Source organism: Seriola aureovittata, chromosome 4, assembly GCF_021018895.1.
Source record: "Seriola aureovittata isolate HTS-2021-v1 ecotype China chromosome 4, ASM2101889v1, whole genome shotgun sequence".
Lineage (NCBI taxonomy): Eukaryota > Metazoa > Chordata > Actinopteri > Carangiformes > Carangidae > Seriola > Seriola aureovittata.
Window position 1 is genome coordinate 18,673,120 of NC_079367.1, and position 16,034 is coordinate 18,689,153.

General features: G+C 43.1%; 2 protein-coding genes across 2 annotated transcripts in view; one reads left to right on the forward strand and one right to left on the reverse strand.

Moving 5' to 3' along the window:
* schip1 (schwannomin interacting protein 1) overlaps window positions 1-14,467 on the reverse strand; it is a 205,125-nt gene extending 190,658 nt beyond the window's left edge. Inside the window, exons 1-5 of the mRNA XM_056375024.1 lie at window positions 14,408-14,467; window positions 14,059-14,152; window positions 7,663-7,730; window positions 7,253-7,339; window positions 5,241-5,382 (exon numbers count right to left, since the gene is read on the reverse strand). Of these exons, the coding sequence (XP_056230999.1) occupies window positions 5,241-5,382; window positions 7,253-7,339; window positions 7,663-7,730; window positions 14,059-14,152; window positions 14,408-14,430 (414 nt within the window). The 5' untranslated portion in view covers window positions 14,431-14,467. The remainder of the gene's footprint in view (window positions 1-5,240; window positions 5,383-7,252; window positions 7,340-7,662; window positions 7,731-14,058; window positions 14,153-14,407) is intronic.
* A 118-nt stretch (window positions 14,468-14,585) lies between these two features.
* LOC130168290 (P2Y purinoceptor 3-like) lies at window positions 14,586-16,000 on the forward strand. Its single transcript, XM_056375032.1, has one exon. It carries the CDS (start codon window positions 15,008-15,010, stop codon window positions 15,998-16,000), a length of 993 nt encoding a protein of 330 aa, XP_056231007.1. The 5' UTR covers window positions 14,586-15,007.
* Window positions 16,001-16,034: the final 34 nt, after the last annotated feature.

Below are 16,034 nucleotides of genomic sequence, written 5' to 3' on the forward strand. Positions count from 1 at the left end.
AACAATAAACAAACAAACAGGGATGATTAAGAGATTGTATGTGTGCAAGTAAACAAAAACCCTGGAAATTTGCAGTATATAGTAAATGCATCTTTATATATGAGTGTTAATTTTTGTATGTGTGAGTCTATGTGTGTATATTCCTCTGGGGTTTATATTTTACACCAGCAATCACATTTTCTTCTCTAACGGATACAAATGTGAGAGTTACTGTCTCTCAGGAAGCCAGCTGAGCCTGGGCCTATTTTGAAAGTAAATAAGCTAATAGGCAAATGTCATGGCTATTAAATGAGTTAAGCCCGATCGATGTCAACTCCGGGGCAGAGGTATATAAATTCATTTCAAATGAGACACCAACTGACACCAATAAAACAAGTAATCTGTTAGCATCTGTCTGCAGAAACGAGGGACTGGTGTGTGTTTGTAAAAGCGGATGTGGGTATGTGCCTGTGTGCATCAAGAGGCAGTGGGAGGGAAAGCGAGGGATGACATAGAGTGAGGGTGGGAAAAAGGATTTAAAGGGGGGTAGAGGTGGAGGCATGGATGAAGCCGTCACTTCGCTTTGTGAGATTCTTGGCGGTGAGAGATGAGAGAATGATCTCCCACGCAGGCAGCAGAAATGCTTACGCTAACACTTTCCCCCTGCCTGGGCCCCAGAAAAGGAGGGAAGAAATGTGCAAACATGTCACAGAGATAGGAACAGATCAATGTCCACAAACACTGTTCGCAAAAAAAAAAGACACAAACACACAAACTTGTATTAGCACAACCCAAGCATAGATGATGTAATGTGTTTTCATCTAAATTTCACATCCAACTTTCTTTTTCCCTTTTTTTTTTTTCCTCTTCAACTCACAGTCCTTCTCTTTACTATCCATCACTGAAATCATTTCATTTGTGATCAGGCAGCCCAGCAGCAGTATTAGTTTTGTTGTAATGACAGGCTCAGCACTGAAGCATTTCATCGTCATTCTCATCTCCTTTAGCTATGATCGCTGGTTTGTTGCGTCGCTGAATAACACTCATCAAACCATCACCACCATCCCAGAGGACCACACTCAGCTGTGCATCACGGGGATCCACTAAAGAGACAAAGTCAGCACATATGGCCACTCACATGCAAATTCACATTTATTCACTTAAGCAAACATTCACGTCACATTATAAAACAGCAGTTTCAAAGCTATGTACAGAGCAAACTGTGCAAACAATGATCTACATTTATGCTAATAAAAAGCACCGTCAAAACTTTCTTGTGTCCATAACAGCTTGCAGGTCTGCATCTGTTAGACCTCGCTGGTTTAGGTTCTCTACTGTGTCCAAGAGCTTATCTGTATTCAAAACTGCAGCCAGTCAGTTATTGGGTATCTTCCTCAAATTCACCTGGATCAGTGGATATGCAGAAGGTTAAGTTTAACCTGAAGGTAACTTAGATATATGATTTGTACTACTATGAGTGCTGCCTTAAGCTTCTTGCCTTAAACATGTTAAGCATTTTGGTGAATGTCAGTATATTAAGTTGTATGAAGGGATGTAGATGGAGAGTTAGATTACAAGGCTGATATCATTCTCATATCAGCATGCTAAGTATGAAGCTACAGCCAGGAGACGGTAAGAAATGTTTATACACTTTGTTTTTGTACAGTTTAAACACAACATACAATTCCGGGGCTTTAGAGGTGCTGGGAGTCAGATTTTCTTACCTCTGGACAGAGCCAGGCTAGCGGTTTCCTACTGCTCCAGTGTTTATGCAAAGCTAAGCTAACAGTCTCCTGGGTATCAGCCTCATGAACACACAGATGTGACATGTAACAAAGGTTTAAACTATTACTCTGAGTAAGAAATTTCTCATCTCACAAAACCACCTGAGGGTGGTTTTCTAACATTATTGATTATGACTTTTTCAGGTGCTGAAACACTGCAACTTATAAATGTTCACACACTGTCCGTGTTGCTACGCTACATTTTGAAACAGCCCCACACCCAACCTCTTTCATAGTCATCTACAGAGCAACCCCAGCAGATCAGCCAACACACCGCAGCAGTGTCAGAACAGTCAGACCTATTGATTTACTATCAACGAGCCAGGAATGACCAGTGCAGGACATGTAGGGCCTGGCCCCTTGGTGTATAAATAATACATTTAGGTCTAAGGTTACAGCAGGCTTGAGCCAACCCTTTCTGGGGATGCAACTGCAATATATGGAAGAGGCACATAAGCAGACATGAGACACAGCCTGACACTGATATGAACAGAGTTGAATTCTAAGAGGTGTTGTGAGAGGGAGTGTGCGATTTGAGGATGTTTTTCTATGTAAGAGCAGATGAGGCTGAAAAAACCTTAGTGTGTGCTGCAGCATCTTACCTATGCGTGTGTGTGTGTGTGTGTGTGTGTGTGTACTGTTCAATATCAGAGTTCAATGAAATATGCATGAAGTATGTTTGAACGCCCCCACCCCCTCCAGGCCATTGCAAGGTCCTTCACATGAGCTCACATGAACACGCACACACACACACACACACACACACACACACACACACACACACACACACACACACACACACACACACACACACACACACACACACACACACACACACACACACACACACACAGACATAATGTGGCACTCTGGCCTTACACTGATGAATGTCTGTCCTTCAGAGAGCACAACGGCCACAGAAGAGTGATACAGTGTGAATGAGGACAGACGACGAGAGCAAGACAGAGAAGGAAGAAAGGGAAAGAAAGAGAGAAAGAGGACGAGAGCCTGAGAGATGGAGAGGGAGAGAGGGAGAGAGAAAAGGCGATATACTATATGTTACAAAAAAACAAAAAACAAAAAGGTTTTGAGGGCAGAGGAGGAAGCAAAAGGAGTGATGCAAGGGAGTGGAGTGGGTAAAGGAGCTAGAGTGAGAAAAAGGCAGTGCCTGTCCAGCGTTCTTCTCAAACAAGACTGGGTATATGGCTGGATGGGTTACAGGGGTTAATATATAATGTATGAGGAAAATATAATATGTGAACAGCATCAATTAAAAATGTCAGACTGCATTCAGGCTATTGTGGAAATACCTGTTGCCATTATCATTTTACCAAAAATTTACAACTTTTAGTTTAAATAAATGTTTGTTCAGCCAACTTCAGTGCAATATATTAGCACATCATCACGCGTAATATCCCACTGAGAAATAATGCTAATGTGTGATCAGGTGCAGGTCTTAAAATTGTGGAAAATAATTTGCTCGTGTGGGTGGCAGGTGGAATATTTATGCATACATGCAGATTCAGATGACATCTGAGCCGAGCTGCACATCACTTATGTGCACATCTTGCAGAACAAACAGCAGCCAATTATGTTAGAGTCTAACATGTAATCCGTGGTGTTTACTGCACACAAGAGACTTTTATTCGCTGACTTTATCTTTTAAGTCAGTGCCGGAAAACAACCCCAACCACGGAGACAAGTGCTGCAATAAGGACAAACTCAGAGAAATATGAAATGGCAAAGAAGGAGATGATGGGACAAACAAATTGTTAACAACATTACACTGGTGGCTACGGCACTGCAGGTATGTGTGTTGACACATGGAGGAATACGTATTTGGAGCTTTTATGTAAAAGTTGCAATACTGCAGTATAAAAATAATTCATGTAAAAGTCATGCATTCAAAATGTAGAAAAGTACTTAAGTATTATTAGGAACGTTTACTGAAAGTATCAAAAGTCAAAGTACTTGATGCAATAAAATTCATTAATGTGTAAGTAGCATATGATTGTTGTAGCTGGTTGAGATGGAAATCATTTTAACTATGATATACGCTGTTGAGAAGTTTCATCTATAAGAGTGTGTCATATGTTTTGCTTGTAAAATCTTATTCCGCAAAGTAAGCTGTCAGATAAATGTAGTGTAGATAAAAGTTTTTCCCTTTGGAAATGAATGTAGGAGTAGCAATATAAATTAGCACAAAATGAAAATACAGTAAATTAGTACAGTAAATTTACTTTCCGCCACAGGTGCTGATCAAGCAACCACTGCATTAGAGGGGTTGCATGGGAGGGAGATATAAATACATTTCTGAATTCTTCTCATTGTCTCAATATTGCAAATTTATGTTTTAAATAAAAGTGATGTTGAAAAAAGAAAGTAAGAGGGAAGAGATGGGGGGGGCTCTTTGTCATCTTGGTTTTTAAGTCACACTAACTTTCTAATTAGCAAGACATTTGCTGCTGTGCTAATGAACAACAAACTCTTTCAAGCAGAACAAACAACCTAAAAACAAGGCACACACACATATACACTCACAGAGTCTCACCAGGACACCAGCCCATCTGTTTGCTAAGGGAATGTTGCTTTCCTGTAGCACTTCTTAAAAAGAGAAGGGGAAAAAAATGCATCCCACACACACACATACACACACACACACTAGTCAGTATGCAGACATGACATCATATCTTTCTGTGCTGGGTTTCTGTAAAAAGCGTGGGCAGGCTTGTGCAGATAGCTGGTGTGTCTCAGTGTGATTACTACACTGTGAGAGCCAAAACAGACTCTATCCATCCATGAGAAAGCAGCAGAGCAGACTGTCCATGTGTGTATGTTTGTGCCTTGTCTGTCACTTAAGAACTTGAAGCGGTCTAAAGGCATTTTTTTCGCATCTCTGCATTCATCTCCTTGTCACTGCCTCCTCCCCCCCCAACTTTTTGATTCTTTCTCCCTCATTCTCCTCTCACTGTTTATCTGCTGCTCATACAGTTTTTTTTTCCTCTGGCTTTTGTTTGGCTGCCATGCCCTGTGAGCACTGTTTAATTCTCCCCGCGCTCCCTCGGGAGAGGGAATCGGTGAGGAGAGGGGTGGGGGGTGAGACGGGGGAGGACAAGGGCAGAGGCACTTCATTAATCAATCAACCAGCTTTGAAAATTTACCTAATTAATGGCTAATTACAGATCTGGGCACTGTGCCAGCTGGCATCCCATCCACCTCCACCAATAGACCCCCGCGGTCCCCCAGATGACACTAGAGGTAAACACCCCTCCCTCATCCCCTCCTTTGCTCTCTTCTTTATTACTCTATCCATCCATGCATCCACTCCTTTTTGGTTCTCAGCAGAAACAACAGATCACAGCTGATCACTCACACAAGGCAACAGATAACGCAAAGATGTCTAGATCTTTCGCCACCTGCCTCATTCTCATATCGCACCATATGGTTGTCTGTTTGATTTTCTTTATGCAGTCTTACCGTTGAAATGTTGGTGGTCATCACAGGGTCCTTGTGGCTCTCTGAAGGCACCGACTCACCCTGATGATGGCTGGTATGGTTCTTGTCTTGCCCCTGCCAGCTCCCTCTGCGGGACATGCTTGCACGCCAGGCACGCTGGATCCTGGGAACATAAGGGGATAAGATGGGCATATCAGTCACAACAGCATCTCATAACAAAAGTTACCAACAAGGCCGAATTCAGCATGTATGAAGCTTAATTGCACTAATTTGCACTGGGCACTCTTTTTACACGTGTATTCCTAGTGTTGCGGTTTGCATGGTATTCAAGGAGCTAATCCAACTGTTTGGTTTGGGGCACGCAAAATAACTTTTGGCAGGTTCCATATCATGACACCCCTCTGGCCTAGCTCCATTAGCTCTCCTAGCACTAAGTCTGCAGATAGCTCTGTTATCATCACCACTCGCTCTGTCAACACTGTCACCACATGCTGCTCTACCTGTGAGCCTGTCAGTCGGCGGCGGTTTGCTCTTCTTGCCCCCGGCTCTTCTCTCGTTCGACCAACATCCAGATGCTTTCCTCCTCTTCATTTGCCGCCAGTGGACGGTTAATGTTACTGCAGCTAACGTTAGCGCTGACACTGGCATGTTAAAGTTATTTTTGAATAAATTGCTTAAAACATTTTGCCGCATTAGCCTTTCAGTTTTATCCCTTTTTCTCTGATCTTTTCTGCTCCACCTTTTCTTTTTTGGGACTTTTTTCTATTTCATTTGCATTTTTTTATTTGTTATTTTAGCTTTTTTCTTTCCATTTTCTTTTAATAATTTCCCTCCTGACCCCTGACATTACATGGATGGACACATCAACTTGAAGGGTTAGGGGAGGTGACATATTATTGGGGAATGACTGTCCTGCAGTTGCCTTGCAGTATACAGTAGGTGGCCTATTTGGGACCATAAAACCGCCTTTCAGATGGGCTGTTCCACCATCAAGCGGCTTAATTTCTTAGATACCTTAGTTAAAATAATTCAAAATGATGGCCATAACATAAACACTATACAGCTGTTGAATTATCATCATGAGTATTCTATTCTGATAAAACAATGAAAATATCAATAGATGGGAGTTTACTTGCCTTTTCTACATGGCCATTCTCAAAAACATTTTCCCAGTATTTTTAGTCAGCTTTGACATTTTTTCTCTTTAAATCTTGCTCACACATTTTCTCGACCTCTCCCCACCTATCTCATCCCCGTTCTAAACCTCCACGGACCGCTTTCTCTGTCTCTCTCATTCCACCCTCTTTCATCCCTGTAGTCACCCCAAAGCCAAGGTCCAGGGTGGAGTGTAGGATCAATTACCCGATGGAGAAACACATTCACCTCCAGCGGAGCAGAGAGACAGCTGAACCAAATGGAACAAATTGAATTAAGCCATAACTCCTAGCTCCAAAACCAATACCCCCGCCCCCCGCCCCCCCCCTTCCTTCTGCCATCCTTATTTTCTCCACTTCTGTGCTCGCTTTGCTCCTTCTATCTCTCCAATCCCTCGCTCTCTAAGCTTCCTGTTCCTCCGTATTTTCTGTGGGTTCATCCTGGATTTTTTTCTTTCCATCACACCTTTACACACCCCAATCATGTTACGTCCACACAGAAACATTGGCTTTCTCTTCTCTATCCTCCACTTTCAAGGAAGTGAAAGCCTGAGGCGAGAGCTGTCCTTCCCTCTTACACCTCGAAAACCGTGGGTCCATGTTTAAGTAAAATGTTGCTAGATGGCAGTCTGAGAGGGTTCATGCACTCAAAAGTGCACTTTGACCCTGACTCTGAAACCTGATCAGAGGTAAGATTGAATTAAAGCCACATGTGTATTGATCTTTCCTACACAACAAATATAATGCACTTTTAAGGTCATAGGTAACATGGGTGACACTCAGTTTAATACTCAAAGCTAAAAATTAACTTTTTTTTTTGAAAAAGAAAAAAAAACAAAACAATCATAGATACACAAATAAGCCGCAGGTGATGCTCACACAATAGCCTTGATCTCCAGATGCTGTTGTCGCTCACGGCGATGAGGGCTATTATCATCCTCCTCCTCACTCCTACAAGGATGGCTTCTACGACAATAACAAGAAAGGACAGATTAATAGAAATATGCAACAACAAAAACAGTGCACACTGTCTGTAACTCATCCTGTATGTTACACATTCACAAATGTAAAACTTCAGATAATATTGGAAGTTACAGCAAAATAAGCACTTGGAGTTTCTGTGCAACAGTCAGGACTTCACACTATAAAATAAAGCATTGATATGGCAAAGGAAAGGTCTAGAATAGGGGCTTTACATTACAGTAAAGCAGCTTCCCATTGCAGATTGAGTGCTGTGCACAAAATACAATTTTTTTATGGAACAGCAGGGACACTGTGTAGTGGCTTACCTCTCCACCTTGGGAACTGCTTGCCCTCCACTGTGGTTGCAGTAACGATGATACCTCTTCACTTCCTCCTGTGTAGTAAATAGCACCGATACGTCAGCAAGGCTTTTAACTCCGCGCAAAGGATATGATACAGGAGGATCTGTGCTCCGATAAGATACAATAATAAATCTGCAGCATTTTGTGTATGTGTATCTGCTTCTCCACCCACGCATACTGTCTGTCTGGCTGCATAACAGAGGAAAACTGTTCATTTTATCATTTGTTTCTGTTATCTGTTTATTAACCTCGAGAGTGGCAGCATGTCTGGGTCTGTTAACATAGGCATAAATAATCATAAACACAGAGAGGCAGGGAAAAAAACAACTGGTATGCAATTGCTGATGCATAACAGCATGTGTGTGCTCTGCAGGTGCCAAACAGCCAGACACCGGCTGCATGCCAGGGGGTGAAGCCCATCTCATGCAGCTCAGGGGCCACTGTCATGAAGCTCAATGGGACTAGGCAGATGGATGTGCTCCCAGAGCAGCAAAGCAGCTCCATCTCTAGTGCACACCCATCTCTCTGTTAGCCAGCAGGGTACGAGCTGTAAGTATTTGTCCATGTTTGTGTCTATGTGCTTGGGGCTGCATCAAGGGGTGTAAGGATGCATTCAGCTCACAGATCAGTGTCATGCAGAAGTTAATGACTATATGCAACGAGAGAGGCGAAACTCGTGCTGATGAACCGACAACCTGACCCTGTAATTCCTATTTTTTATGTTTTTCCAAGTGGTTTTATGGCACACAACTTCACTGTTGTTTCTCTGGTCTCACCACTCTCGTCATCCTCACTTCCAGCTGCAGCAAACAGCTTTTTTAAAAGGAAAAAGCTATGATGTAACCACTGTACACTAGGTTCAGAAAGATTTAGCAAACAGCTGGTGAACATAGCAGAGCATTTGGCAGCTAAAGAGCCACACATTTCCTTCAAGAGTTGGACAAGACCAAATCAGAGCTAAATAAAGAGTGAATATTTGATTTATATTCGTCAGGTGGACAGACACACCGCCGCAAATACATGCTAAAGATGCTTCATGCCCGCTGAATGTGTAAATAAGCCATGGTTTAAGCATTAAATGTACAAAAGAAATAAATAAATAAAATTTCACCATTCTCTCTAGATGAGTTGAGCTGTTGAAGTGACCATCCAGTTGATATCTCTGACAGTTCACAATATCAAGGAATGCCATATAATTGTCACCATGCATTGTGTCTCATCTGGTGTATGTGTGTGTTTGTGTGAAACAAGAACTTCATGAGCTTATGTAATGTATGTTTGGTCACAACTTCTGAAACTGTATTAGTCGAACAGTTCCCAATGTTCTTGCTGTTCCTCTCAGCGAAGCCAGTAGGGATTAAGTGCTCAGGATGCCGGGCAAAAGGCCAATAAGGGTTTAAAATATAACTGTATCAACAAGTGTTGTGCTGTAATAATTTCAGACTCCATCCTGACACTTGAGCTAAAATAAGAATCCATGAAAAATTATGAAATATATGTGTTATTAAAAATACATTTTTCAAGACGAAAGTTTTATATGCTGAAATATACATTCAGGGGGAGTGTAAAATGGCAGAAATGTCTAATTTAAAGCTGGAGCAATACATCTTCATGACATTATCATGATCAGTTGTCTAGTTACACTACATGATTGAGCATTTGGAGCATTAATACTGTGATTAAAACATTAATCATAAAAGTTTCATCATGGAAATGGAATTCCTTGGAGTTTTCAAAGACTGCAGCACTTGCTTGACACTCACCTTGTGTTGGTCATTTTTTACAGCTACTATCTTTTGCGTGTTTACAACCAACTGTAATGTCTTGGGCCTCTGGACTGGATACAATGTTCTAAAGTTATATGAGAGCAATAGAAATACCAAGGCAGCAATACAACTGCAGCTGATGACAGGAGAAACACATTACTTGTAAGCTATAGGTTATAGGACAATCTCTTAAATCAATAGCTGAATATATGATTGCATAAGATCAGGGATATTAACAAAACCCCCTTCTACTGGACATGTAAACAGATTAACCGCATTATTTTCAATATCAAAATGAGGGCAATCGATAAACTGAAAAGCCAGGGAAGGTGAGGGTAGACAGTAATAAGAATTATGTCACTGAAAAATGAGAGAAGAGAAGAAAAGAGCAAGGACGGGGCGAGAAAACAGCAGCACATAGCAGAAAGTCTGCTTCCCTTTAATTGATGAGTTATTAAAATCATAATTTCTCAGAGTCCTAGTTCTATCACAGAGATCGATGGCAGGCGAAGCTGAATGTCCACACTAAAACACGTGCACGCACAGACACACACACACACACACACACACACACACACACACACACACACAGACAACAGCTTATCCCCTCTGGTGTGTGAAAGATGGTCAGCTTTTTGTGGCTTTCAGATTAGTGTGGTCTCTCTCAGTGAGATAAACTCCCACACACACATATAAGAACACAGACACACACCTGAATGCACTGAGAGAGCAAATACACCTGCATGCACACATACTGACATACAAAATCACATGTACACGCACACACACACACACACACACAGAGTGAATGCATTGTGGTGATGCACTGAAACATCTGCATCAGACTATTGGCTGTTTAGCTGCAGCTCAACTTACCGATCAGCCCGGGGAAATGTCCAATCAGGAGAAGGGCTGTACCAGTGGAGATGCTCGTTAATCGCTACATCGGAAATCAATTTACATGCGCAGTGCGTGCAAGGAGTAATATGGAAGTCAACATTTACTCTTTCGCCTGAGTCCCTGAGTGTAAAAAGAGCCCACTGAGAGATGTAGGTGTTACTGATGTGTTCGTGTGATTACATGATTTGAAATGCTATTTCCTCTTATGGCCATGGGGGGAAAACAAGTACTTTCTACTGAGGAAAATGGATTGAGGATGGCGTTTATGTTACTTTGCACGAACCTTTAAATCCTATTTGAGGAGAGATGGAGGTAACAAAAGCAAGAGAGAGAAAGGTAAAAGACGCTCCAGGTTGGAGGCATAAATTGACAAAGAATCAGAATGATAAACTTGCAATGACTGAAACTGCAGTGAGAGCGAGAGAGCAGTTTCATACTGATCAGATAAGAGTGTGTAGAGACCCATACATTCACACGGTCCCCAGGACTCTGCAGTTACACAGCAATGAATCCTGGGCTGGAGCAGGCGCTGTAAACTGACCTATAAGGCACAGAAAAAGGAACAGCGACACCAAGGAGGCTTTCATCACACACACATACAAATGTGAGGTTAATTTCTTATCTATAATTAAGTAGTTCATCAAACACAGACAGATCCATTTCTTTTAGAGCCTTACACAGGTTTTATAGGTATGACCAGAACAAACAGAAGACTCATTTAAAAGCAAACACAGCGGGCTGCTCTATTAATTGTTTACATGATCAATGAATATTTCAATTTATTCTAAAAAATCTAAAAGAATAGTCCTATAATGCTTGTATTTTGTCTGACCAACAGCCCAAAAGTATTCATATGACAATGTATAGAAACAGAAAAAAGGAAGCAAATCTTGACATATGAGAAGCTGGAACAAGCACATGCTTGGCATTTCTGCTTTATGAATAATGACTGATTCATTATTGATTCATTTTCTGCTGATTTTGACTATCTGATTAATCACTTCAGCACTAATGCATACAGAATACAAACATGAGTCTGCAAACCTTCATGTGTGGAGCCCAAGGTACTGTAGAGAAGGATGTTGAACATTTAAAGAGATTGGAAAAAGCAGATCCGTGATGTATGATGAGGAGGGTGCAAGGTTATTCTAAAATGGAAAAGAAGAAGAAGAAGACATCCCGGGAGGTGTGGAGGTGGATGAGGTTTGACAACTAGAGATGAAGGAGGTGTAAGAGTGAGAAAATGATCATAAAGTCTATCAAAATGCAAAATGGAGCAGTTGGTACTAGTCCCTATGCTACTATTAACCAGCAGAGAGCTGCTCTGGTTAACATATGGTGAGGAAAGGAGTGAGAGCATGTTCACACATTCACACACATATATCAGTGAGGGGGCTTCTTTCAGTGATCAAAGACTGGGCTCACTCATTTAGACCAAACCAGCCTTCTAAGACATGGTAATGGGTATGGATGGAAATGACTACAACACTGTCAGGGGAGTGTGCGCATGTGGGGCCTCTCATGAGTGCATCCACGCATGCATCATTGTGTACGTTTTGTAGGAGTTATGGTGCATTTTATTAAAAGAAAAAAAAAAAAAAAGAAAAAAAAAAGGATTTTTATGTGGCACTGAACCAGAGCGCACACAAACACAGAGTATACAGCTAGGCTATATTTCTTCGTCATACGGCCGTGGCGGGCCGAGAGACAGCTCTCTGTCAGTGTGCAGCCTCATCTCGCTCCTCCGCAGGTTATTACGACTCAATCGCGGAGCGTTTGAGTGAGCTGGCGCAAACGGCACTCAGCACAGCTCTGTCCCACTGCGGGGGAGAGACGATAATGCACTTCTGAAATATGACACCCTTCCCTGGCACCACACTCCCACTATGTACATCCTTCTACATGAGAACGCTGTATCCAGGCTGTGTCTGACTCCCACAGTTTGTATTAGTGAACTGATTCTGCCCTTGTCCTATGATACTGAATTTCTGAATGACAACACGTGTATGTTGGACGTCTGCTCCTGCTGAGCACGAGCACAAGTTCATTCAGAAGGTTGCATCCTGGGACATTTTTCCCCCTGCATGTTCATTTGATTAGGAGCAAAAAGGGGCGCCATAAATGATAGCCTACTGATGACTGATTTCAAGATTCCAGCTGCAAGTGCTGTGTCAACAATGTCACCTGTCCTGTATATTTCATGCTTAACCCTATTGAATGTGACCCCCCCCCCCCCTTCCCATCCCTTTGGCATGCGGTTTAAATAAGCTCTGTGTGAAATGGTTAACAACATGGGCCCATGGCCGTAAAATTCCGCTGTCCCATTGATTACAGGGTAATAGCTGGATAGATTAATGTGTTTCTCGGGGGGTTCATGCCTCGGCAATGAATCTGAATCACTCACACAGACACAGCAAGTGGAGCAGCCTCCATATCCAATAACCTGCATTTCTATTCTCACTCATATTTCACACACCAATTACTGGTTGGTCCTTAAACAAGCTCCTTCGTGTCTTCTTCGCCGGTCTTGGCCTTATGAACCTCCTCTGATGAGACACAGCGTCTCACAGAGTTAAGCTTGATCAATTTGGAAATGTCATTTTTTGGAAAGTGATAAATTCAACTGTCAGGTGGTGCAGTGGAAACGGATTGGAACAAATCTGGAGGCAAAATGAGAAAGTTTAGGGGAACATGCAGTGAACAAGAGTGTGTCTGATTGTGTGATTATGTGTAGGGGGGGGGGGGGCTGCAGCATTATAATATATTGCAGAGTAAGTCAAAAGCTGTGATGGAACAGTGCTTTCAGAGCTCACGCGCGCAATATCCCCTGCCGACAATAATGCGCAACGCTACATCACTGGCATTAAATATTCAGCAGCTCAATACAACCAGGTGAACCTGTGCACCTACACTCACCGAGGAGAATATAAGGAAAAACACTGCATACTTCTGTTAAAGACAAGCAAATCTGATTTACATAATCAAATCAATTACAACAACCAACTGTCAGAGTTCATTTATTTTGCTCTCAACTTGAGGAGGAGGGCACACCTCCTCGGTTCAGCCATGCCTTCACTATTCCCTGCTGAAAATGAAGTCATTTGTAGGGGGGGGGGGGGGGGGGGTATTTTATGTAGCTAATATTAATGAGACCTTTTCAGCTGCTGCCTTGACAAAAATCTTGAAGTGGCCTCAAGCCAACATGGAAAAGCAATTTCCTAAACCAAACTGACTTCAGCAAATTGTGCCATTTGGATGGGTGATTAAAGGAAGCAGCATTCAGTTTAAGTTTAATACATGGAGGGAGGGGAACAGATTTACTGTAGATTAGCAAATGATAGCCTAATAGCAGCTTTCACTGTCCACGGTGCTGATATTTCTCTGCTATAAACCACTGAGGAAGTTTCCTAAACATTGCCATTTTGCCTTTCCAACAGATGCTTGTCTGGTCTTATTTCTTCTCTTAGAAGAGTATTTGCTACTGAGCAGCATAAGCATCAACTTCCTGCTCCAAAAAAAAAAAAAAAAAAGATCAGAAAGTGAATTACATCATTGCTGAACTGTTCGGCTGCCTTACCAAAGGACAAGATACCATCATCCACTAACAGTATTTTCCCAAGGAATTTAGGCAGTCCAGTTTACACTTATGACATATACTCTATAGACTCTGTGTTGCCCTCTCCTCTCCTCTTACCTGGTTATTAATGCACAGAGCAAGGTGTTTCCTCTCCCGAGCCACAGCCAGACTCCCGCTGCGCAGCCTCGCCTCCTCTCCCTGGTACATGCTTCTGGAAGGACACCGCTCAAGTTAAGACACAAATAAACTCTCCAAATATCTGAAATCTGCGTGAAGCTGCGAGTATGTGAACAGCCTGTCCTCTCCTCTGTCCTGCTGCAGACAGTGCCGTTATGCAGGATTTTTATCACTCATCAGTGCCTGTCGAAGCAGCCTGTATGCCGGGAGCTTACCATGTATCCTCAGTACAACAGCGTTTCCTCACATGTATGACTGATGAAGATGAGTCGGTGGATGTGACACTAACCTGTACGAGCCGTTCCTCAGCATGACGAGCTCTCTCTCTCTCTGCGGTCAGACAGAGATGAAGTGAACAGTTAGAGTCGGGAGCAGCCAGAGAGAGAGCAGACTTGGAAAATTCTCGCAGCCAATGGGATGCTGCGCGTGTGCGCGTGTTTTTTTTTTTTTTTTTTTTTAATATATATACAGCGCCCTCCGCGCGCGTGTTGACGATGTGGTTTAACTTGGCGATCGGCTTTAATCACAGCATTAATTATCTGCACGCCTTCTCTCTGGGGAAGGACAATCGCTTACTACAGTGGGCTATCTCAGCCCATTATGCCAGGCTTTTGAAATGCTTCACTGTGTGCCAATCTATTTGCTCATAGCCTAGATATGGCGTTATAAAGGTGTACATTACACAGTAGGTGTGGGCCGGGGGCAGGAGGGACACACATGTTGAACAAAGACCTGCATTCTTTTTTTTCAAGCACACGTCATCCTTACACAGCAGTGAGGTGAGCTCCAGACAGGTGAGGTGTTAGGAGAACTCCCATCTATCTGGCAATCGAGATTTAGTTCAGTGATTATAGGTTTCCAAATTATCAAACCATCCCAGTTGTTTTGAATGGAGGACTTCCACATCTGTCCAGTAACTAACTACTACAAAAGGATCCTTCTACCAGTGTCCTACGGCCTTGTGTTTGTGCTGGGCCTCACTTTAAACGGTGCCCTGGTGTGGTGTGTGTGGGCTCGGACGCGCCGCTGGAGCAGCACGGTGATCTACATGGCCAACCTCGCGGTGGCGGATCTTCTCTACGTGCTGGCCTTGCCCCCTCTCATCATCAGCAACGCCATGGGAGACCTGTGGCCCTTCGGCAACATCATCTGCAAAACCGTCAGATTTTTCTTTTTTGTCAACCTCCACTGCAGCATGATGTTTCTCACCTGCGTCAGCGTGCACCGTTTCATCGGGGTGTGCTTCCCCATCGCTGCTGTGCGCCTCAGGACCAAAAAACTCGCCCTCTTTGCGTCAGGCTCGGTTTGGGTCCTGGCCACTGCAGAGATTTTACCGACGCTGGTCTTTGCGCACACAGGTGTGATCAACAACATGACAGTGTGCTTTGAAATGACTAACCCGAAGCAGTTTAACGTTTACTTCCCCTACGGACTATTTTTAGCCATAGTGGGGTTTCTGATCCCATTCCTCGTCGTGGTCACCTGTTACTGCTCCATGATGAAGGTGCTGTATTGCGGGGTCGCCGACAGCATCTACAACGCCAGGACAGCTCGTGTGCGTAACAAGTCCCTGTACACCCTCTTAGTTGTGTGTCTCATGTTTGTGGTGTGCTTTGTGCCTTATCACATTACTCGCACCGTCTACTTGTTTGTGAGGGTCTACATACCCGGAGAATGTCACCTGCTGAACGTGGTCATGATCTCATATAAAGTGTGGAAACCTGTTGTCAGTTTCAACTGCTGCGCAAATCCTCTCCTCTACTTTTTGGGCTCTCATCGGCACCGTCAGGAGCTCCGAACCTGGCTGTGTAGGAGGAGGAAGAGAGTGCAGCCCAGTGTGTGTCTGGTGGATGCAGGCAACACAAACCGGTCCGGAGGGTAGACAACATCCATCAGTGGACTCATCAGTCTATCCA